The sequence below is a fragment of the Falco cherrug genome, chromosome 3 (assembly GCF_023634085.1).
Source record: "Falco cherrug isolate bFalChe1 chromosome 3, bFalChe1.pri, whole genome shotgun sequence".
Taxonomy (NCBI): domain Eukaryota; kingdom Metazoa; phylum Chordata; class Aves; order Falconiformes; family Falconidae; genus Falco; species Falco cherrug.
Genome location: NC_073699.1, coordinates 118,773,309 through 118,781,640, shown reverse-complemented (window position 1 = coordinate 118,781,640; position 8,332 = coordinate 118,773,309). Strand labels below are relative to the sequence as shown.

General features: G+C 63.5%; 1 protein-coding gene across 1 annotated transcript; it reads left to right on the top strand.

The window, feature by feature from the left end:
- The first annotated feature begins 3,779 nt into the window (after positions 1-3,779).
- C3H1orf216 (chromosome 3 C1orf216 homolog) lies at positions 3,780-7,733 on the top strand. The gene is made up of 2 exons (XM_055706044.1): positions 3,780-3,907; positions 5,224-7,733. Exon 2 carries the CDS (start codon positions 5,240-5,242, stop codon positions 6,059-6,061), a length of 822 nt encoding a protein of 273 aa, XP_055562019.1. The 5' UTR covers positions 3,780-3,907; positions 5,224-5,239; the 3' UTR covers positions 6,062-7,733.
- The last annotated feature ends 599 nt before the right edge of the window (positions 7,734-8,332 follow it).

Below are 8,332 nucleotides of genomic sequence, written 5' to 3'. Positions count from 1 at the left end.
CCTGGGGTTGCTTTTCTTTCCCTCAGCCTGCAAAACTGACCAAAATCTATGAAAATAAGACCGTTGTTTTTAAATTTTGTGAGGCCAAGAGGACAAACCCCTTACAGCATCCTCCCCCTCCTGCTCCCTCCATCGGCAGGACCCACCAGCGCTGCTGACATGAGGCTCCTCAGCCCCAGCCCTGCAGCCACGGGGCAGCTCGATGGTCCCAGTGGCTCCTGTTCCCACCAGTAACGTCAGACCCGCGGCCAGGAATGTGACACTGCCACCAGCCCAGAGCCATCAGTCCACAGCATCCCCCATGGCCATGGCTTTGTCCGGCTGTCCCAATGCTCGGTCCCCAGATACTGCATGGAGAGCTGCACCCGCTTGGCCACCGGCTCCCCCGGGCCCCCCCAGTGCCCCCCACCCCCCTTGTATTTACCGGAATGTGTTTACAATTACACGGAATGCCGAGCCACCGGTGGCTGCCGCAGCCGGCCGAGTCAGTGGCGGGGCAGCGCGGGGTTGGAGGTCAGCACGCTGTTTACTTTAATTTCTCTGAGAGCTTTTTGGGAGATTTCCCTCCTCCGTTATTAAACTCAGATGAGCCGCTGGGGAGGTTAGGTCGCATGTGGTTCAGGGCACTTTTTCTTTTGTAATTTTTTTTTTTTCCTTTTTTGCAATGTATCACCCTTAACTCTTTCGGGACGGGTTCCCCCTCTCAGCACCTGGGTCCCGGGCTGAGCCTGCTGGTGGGACAGTGGCTCCTGGGTGAGCAGTGTCCTGGGTGGGCTAGTGCCAGGGTGCTCTTGGCCACGACGGCACCTGGCCAAGCCCGTCCCAGCATCGCTGCGTGGCCGAGCACAGCCCCACCACAGCCATCGCCCGCACCAGGGACCCTGCCCAGCTCCCAGGGTGCGCAGCCAGGCCGGTGCCCAGTGCAGGACAGGGTGGGAGATGGGAACCACTGGGAGCCCAGGGAGAGGAAGAATGTGGAAATCTCCAAAAAAACATTTCATGTCCTTCCAGCACTGCAGCCTCCAGCCCACATGCCTCCCTCCGCACACAGCCCCCCCATGCACCAACACTCGCTTGCTCGGCCAGCCCAAGCGCTGGTGTGCCCGCACTGCGTGTGCAGCAAGTGTGCAGTGCGTGCATGTGGGCATGCAGCGGGTGTGCATGTGCATGCGTTGCACACACATACTGAGCAGAGGTGCTGCAGGTGGAACCTGGGGAGCAGCAATGCCAGCACTCGCCTGCTCCGGCACCCCACAGCTCCCTGGCAAGGCCGCGGGGTGCCTGCCCTCAGGGCAGGAGGAGGCAGCCCCTCCGTGATGCTGAAGGCCCTTTCCCCTCCCTCCGCCATCTGGGTCCCCGCCGGTGGGGCTGGACGTGGCCATGCATGGGTCTGTCCCCCCGTGGGCATTGCAGCCCCCAACCCATTCTGCACCAGGTGTTTGAGCTCCGTGGTGCCACCTTCCTGGCAGAGAGGTCGGGCACTCGCCGCGTCCGTGACACGGGGCTGACGTCACACGGGCACGGGGCCAAGCACGAGGGCTTCTTCTGGGACCAATTTTGTTCAAAGCCCGTGGCACGTTGCATCGGTTAGCGGGACGCACGGCAGATGAGAAGCAGACGGCTGCCTGCCCCATGCACGGGATGAGTGCAGGGAACGGGGAGCCGGTGAAGGGTTTGAAGGATGATTTCCACGACGGCCAGTGCCAGGCTCCCCGTCTCCAGTGTTTCCCTGCAGTGGTGCTGGGTCTCCGCTGGTGTGAGGCCCCAGCAGTCATGGAAGTCCCCTGGGTGCAAGGAGGGGGCTCCCGCAGCCAGGACGCTCAGCTGAGGGGAAGGGGGCTGCATCCCGGCCACCAGGGACCTGCGCTGGTGGAGGAATGTGGTGCCAGTGCCATCTGGGGCGGCTCTGTGGGGTCACCCCAGCACCCCGCTCCCCTCCAAGCCCCAAGGTGCACTTGTGTCACCCAGGACACCCAGCTCTGAAACCCCAGCGCATCAGGTCCCGTGCTCAGTCTTCTTAAATGATTTTTAATTTCCTGGAGAGAGAGCTTTTAATTTATTTCTGGAACAAAGTTGGGGAAGGGGAGGGGAAGACGACTCTGAAATCCATCACTAAGCCCCCTTCACTTCCAAACTTTCCCTTTCCCCTTGAGCCTGAAGGGATCAACCAGCCCTCCCCGTGTCCTTGTGTCCCTGTGTCCCCTCCCTCCTGCACCCCGAGCTGGGGGGGCCCGTAGCCATCCCCACTGGCAGCATCCTCAGGGTGAGGGGCGGCGGGGCCGAGGGAACGGCTGGCTCGCAGGGAGCTGTTTTCCTTGCAAGCAGCAAATCCCTCTGCTCTCCATCCAATACGGATAATCCCAGGGCTGGGGGCACTGGGCTGGACCCAAGCTGCACCGGCGCAAAACCCAACCCCAGCGAGACCAGCCTTGCAAGCACCGCTCCTGGCTCCCTTGGCGCACCTGGCACAGCTGGCATTTTTGGGGGGAACCCCCCCGAATGTGGTGGATGTCCTCACCAGTAAGCTGGAGCCAGCGCAGCAGGTTTGTGACGGGCTCCGGCACATCTGCACCCACCAGCCCCACGGGGTGGGGACGTGTGGCGCCCAGGGGGAGCAAAGCTCGCTCCTGCCCCACCAGCCACACTTCGGTCCAACTTGCCATCTTCTGCTCGTGGCCCCGCCGTGCCGCACAGCTGCTGGGAATGCTGAGCGGGTGAAGCATGGCACGGATGATGCTGCTCCAGCTCAGGCCCACACCGGAGCGACGCACAGCCCAGCCCGGAGCAGCCCAGCCCTCTCTTTGCCCAAACTTTTCCCTTTCCTGCCCATCCACAGGCACCTCCGAGCTGGTTTCTGCCTTTCTTGTGTGACGGGAAAGTTTTGTTTCTTTTGTCTCCGGCTTTCCGAGGAGGAGTGCTGCAGCCCAGTGCCCCAGTTATGCCTCTGGGTCCTGCCCCACCAATTCCTGCATGAGAGAGGTATCCGAGGCTGTCGGAGCGGGAGAGGCTGCCCTGGGGTCCTGCCAGGCAGATGGGGAGTGAAAAGAACTTATTTATCACCTCCTAGCATCATTCCACTGCTCGCAACCCTCGTGAAGTCCCCGGGGAACATCTGCTCTCAGTGTTTCTCCCCTATGTCCCAACTCTGACACTCCAGAGCTTCAGAGAGGGTCTTTGTCCACCCTGAAAGCACCTTCATCCCCTCCGTCCTCCCCCTCGCGGGGGGGCTGGGAGGTGCTGAGCCCTCGGGGGGCTGCGGCTTCTTGGGCTGACACTGGGCTTGTGCCACCTTTGTCCCAGAGCCACCCTGGGATGCTGCCAAGGCCACACCGGCTGGACCCAGGGATGGGACCACTCCCACTCCAGGCACCTCCGTGGGTGACAGGGGCTCTGCGGCACCCCGGCTGCCAGCCCCCCAGCACCCCCACCCCCGACCCCACAAAGCCTCTTTTATCCCCCGAAACACTCGTGGTGCCGCATGTGACGCCCCGCGCCGGGCTGGCGCTGGGGGACACGTTTGATGTCGCTGAGGCGCTTCCTTTCCCAGCACCCGGCTGCGGGGGGGTGAAAGGCCCCTTTGAGGACGTGCCCCCCCGCCCCCAGCCCCCTCGTCCCCACGGGGACCTGCTGAGCCCCACGGGACCGACCGGCAGCGCAGGGGGGGGGGGGTCACCGTGCCCGACACCCAGCCGGGCTGCCCGCGGCGGGATGCACGGGCCCCACGGCCCCCCCGCAGCCCACGCACCCTGACACCGGGGGGGATCGCGTGTGCGCGGCGCTGGGCACGGGCCAGCCCCCCCGGCCGGGCAGCGCGGGGCGGCGGCGCCGTCGGAAGTGCGGCCGTGGCGCCTCCCCACGCGGGGCCGCTTCCGCTCCCACCCGCGGCGGCGGCGGGGCCGGGCGGGCGGTGAGTGCGCGCTGCCGGGGGCGGGGGGGATGGGGGGCGCGCTGCCGGGGGCGGGGGGGCCAAGACCGGGAAGGGCTCGCTGCCGGGGGGGTCGGGGGGGGGGGGGGCGCCCATCGCGGCACATCGGAGCTGCTGGCTGCCGAGGGGGCGGGCAGGCCCGGGGGTCGCAGCCCCCCCCTGCTCCCCGTTATGTTTCCCGGCGCAGTGCGGGCATGGGGCCCTGCCGCCCCCCACCCCCCACCAGGCAATGTGTGGGGCTGAGGGTGCCCCCCCCCGGGTCTGCGCTCCCCCCCCAGCACGACCCCACGCGTGTGCGGGGGGGGTGTGGGGCGGGTGATAGCGGGGCTGGTGCTGGGTCCATGCACCCGGCCCCACAAGGGGCTGCATGGTGGGTTGCGGGGGGGCTGCTGGGGCACAGGCCTGCGGGACCCCCCGGCTGTGCACCGGCTTCTCGCCCTCCTCTCCATGCGCCATCCTCATCCTCACCGCTGCAAGCAGCACCTCTGTGTCTGAGCCCTCCTGCCCTGGCCATCAGCACAGCACTGTGGGGTCTGCAGCGGGGGGGATGCGGCCAGGGCTGTTCCCCCCCCCCAACCCCGCTTGTGCACTTTCCCAGCCCTTGCCAGCCACAGCCCATGTCCCGCGCCCCTCCTGCCTCTTCCTGGGATGCGGCCGGGATGCTCCCTGGGCTTTGCTTCGTGTGAGCCCTGTCAGCGTGTCCTCGCTGGGAGGGGGCTCAGAGATGGGCAGGGAGCATGGGGTTACCCTTCCCATCACTGGTCCCATCTGCTCCCAGTCCTGCAGGGCAGGAAGCAGCCCAGCGGGGTTACTGGTTTGGCCGCTGGTGGAGAGCAGACCCAGGGCCCGCAGCAGGGTGCGTGCGGAGGAGCCCAGGCCGTCTCACCTGCTTAAATACATTTTCTTGCTGTCGGAAAACCAGCTCCTTCTAAGCAAACCTTCCCCAGCCCTGAATACCTCGCACCTACCCCAAGCACCAAGCGTGCGGGTGGGCACCTGCACCCGGCATGGCCCCTAGTGCTCACCGAGGGGCGGCCACATGAGCTGGGGAGGTTTGGGCTGGAGGGGGGGGGCTGCCCTCAGCTTCTGCAGCAGGTGAGAAGTTGCCCCTGGGTGATATTGCCTGGGGACACGCTGAGAGCAGCAGCCGAATGCCGGGAAAGGATGAGCCCGTGACTTGGGTTCGGTAGCTCTAAAGAGAAGCAAATCAATTTTATCCCGCTGCAGCTGGTCGGAGCCCTGGTCGTGCCAGCCCAGGTGCCCCACAGACGCCTTATGGTTCCGTGTCTCTCTTGCAGGCAGGAGAACGGCAAGATGTTCGCCGTCTGCCCACCAAACGCCCCGTTCCGGGGGGGCCCGGTGCTGGGCACGGCCATCCCAGGGGCCGGGCACGGGCAGGATTCCAACTCCAACTTCGTGGGAGAGGTGTGTGACAGCAATGAGAACTGGAGCCAGCCAGCGCCGGGGTCCCCGCCGGAGGAGGGCTCCAGCCGGAGCGAAAACACGACAAATCCATCCGATAATCTGCTGTTATTAATGCAGAGACAGATGGTCCAGGGCCGGCTTAGGGATGCCGCCCCGAGCCTGGGCGCCGCGCGGCCCCATCTCCCCAAGCCGGGGGTCCGCAGCCCCCCCGAGGGAGCGGAGGTCGGTGGGGCGGGGGACCAAAACGCTGCTGCTGAGGAGGCAGCCAGGGGATGCAGCAAGCCCCCGAGCTCCCCTGCGGAGGACAACGGCTATGCCAGCAGCTCCCTCAGCATCGACAGCCCTGACAGCACCTGTGGGAACGCCTGGGACACCCCAGCCTCTGCCCCCATCCCTGGGAGCCCACCACATCCAGGGGCGGCCGAGCCTGAGCCAGGGACCCTCTTCCCGGCGCTGGTGGAGGCCGTGCAGCACCTCCAGGACAAGGAGCGCTTCAAGGAGCAGGAGAAGGAGAAGCACCACATCCAGCTGGTGATGTACCGGCGCCTGGCCCTGCTGCGCTGGATCCATGGCCTCCAACAGAAAGTCGTGGACCAGCAGAACCGGTTGCAGGAGAGTTTCGACACCATCCTGGATAACCGCAAGGAGCTGATCCGCTGCATGCAGCAGGGCCCGGCGTGCCCCACCGCGGCGGCTGCCCCCAGCCCCTGAGCCCAGCCCTCGCCCCCCGGCCGGCGCGGGGCTGGCTGGTGGCCTCTCCGTGCCACATGCCGGTGCACAGCGCCTGCTGGGTGCCTGGGTGCCCGCTGTCCTTCCCATCTCTCTCCAGCGTAGCTGAGAGTCCCCGAAGCATTCATCTCCATTTTCCCTCTGCATGGGAATTATTTTTCTTCTGCACCTTGTCCTGCCGGTCTGGGGACCATGCGGCATTGGGCTGGGTAAACCTCAGGACCTTGGGGTTTGCCGAGCCCAGGGTGACGAGGCTCAGCTTTTAAATCTAATTTATGATCCTTTGTACGAGCCTGGCTGAACCACACATGAGACCAGGAGGGTCTCGGGACAGCGAAGCTTTTAAATGTACCTGGGCAAAGCCCTTCAGCACAGGCTCGGGCACAGGCACAAACTCGCTTTGTGCCCCGCATCGCACCTACGCCGCTGTGCCGGTACCGAGCCAGCCCGGCCGCTGTTAAACGTGTCTTGTGCTGCCAGTGCGAGCAAGGTGTCCTGAGCCGGACGCACCCCGGTGCACCGAGGCATGTGTAAAAGCTTTGCAGATAAGATCTAAACTCATGCAAGGGAGATGGAGAGAGAGAGAGGGAGGAAAAAAATCATTTTGAAAAGTCACCTCAGAATGCTTAAAAATAACTGTAAGTGTCAACTGGTTGAAAGCCAATATGTGTTTTTTCGATTTAGTATTACAGAAGTTAATTTAGGTTTTTCCGCACAGCCAGTGTGCACATCTGTCTGTCGTGGGAGATGCTTTAACACGGTGCATGATCAGGAAGCTGCTTGCAAACTTGTGCTGCTGCTGTCTATATTAATTTATCATTGGAAAGCAAAGAAAATATTTTTTTTCTAATCTGCATTTTACCCAGTGAGGACTGCATACGGAGTACAAAGCACAGGCTTCTTAAATAGAGATTAAAAAGGAGATGCTGTGTGTGTTTGCTGTATTTTACTAAGTGTTAGTATGACGTGTGCTATTTAACTTGCTGATGTGGAAGGAGCAGCGGCGGGGGCGGTTTGGCTGCACGGGGAGTGCTCAGCCAGGAGGGGACCTGGAATTGTTGTGCAAAGCCAGGCACTAATTTTGTTTCTTGTCTGCAAAGGGAGGGTGGCGAGAGATTTCCAAGCTGCCACGTTGCCCCAGCCAAACTGCATCCTGCGTCGGAGGAGCGGAGCTGAGCGGTGGCCATGACTCTGCCAGGACCCCGCTCTGCTGCCGGGGCGCAGCGGCGGGATGGTGGGATGGCTCAGCCTGGAGCCTGGGCAGGTCCCAGCTTCCACCGACCGCAAGATGCTCCTGCACCACCACAACTGACCACGGCCGAGCCGGCAGTGACCCATGGGGCCAGGGTCTGCCCGAGCATCCTCCTGTCTGGCACTGGGCTCTGCTCCCGCCTGGGGCTGCTGCCGCCGGTAGCTAAAGTGAGGAGATGGGCAAAACTCTGTTTCTGTAAAGGACGTTTGGTGGGGAAGAGTACACGGCTCAAAGCAACCCGTGCCGGGGGCCGGGGGAGTCCAGCAGCATCCCTGCAAGGCTGGGGCTGCCTTGCCGCCCTCCTCGCTCGTGTCCAGCGCCTGCTGCCTGTGTTGTATCCCCGTCGCGTGATCGTGGGCATGTTGCGCACCTCAATAAAAGCCTTGGAGGTGAAAGAGCTGAGCCCCGGGTGGATTTGTTCCTTTATTTCCCTTCACAAGCTCGCCAGGCGCTGGCAGTGCTCGCCGCAGGGTGCTGGAGCGTGGGTGGGCAACAGGGTGAGGGCAGGGGTCTTGGCACCCTCCTGCCACTGCTGCATCCCCGGGCACGCGTGGGCTGCTGATGCGCCGGGCCAGCACCGGCAGTTAATTCACGCTGGGTTTAAAAGCCTTTTCGCTTTTTATAATCTCCAGCACGTTGCCCTCCCTGTGGCCGTGGAGCTGGTGCGGAGGCACAGCAGAGGTGCAGGATTTACCCCCTGCCCTGGCAGAGCGTGGCTGGAAGCGGAGGGACCGGATTGCCCGGGCAGCCCAGCACCCTGCCCTGCGGCCCCGGCTAATCGGGAGGGATGGGGGGGCAGCTCCGGGCAGATGGGGCTGGCAGATAAAAACACCTGAGTATTGACCCAAAGGTGACTTTGCCTCAGGCCTTGCAGCGATTAACCAGAGATGAAAAACCGAAGCTGTAGCAGGCCTTTGAACCTTCCTTCACCTTTCCTCCTCCCCTTCCTCCCTTCCTGCTTCTCCTTTACATCTCTGCATCTGTGGGAACCCAGGGATGCA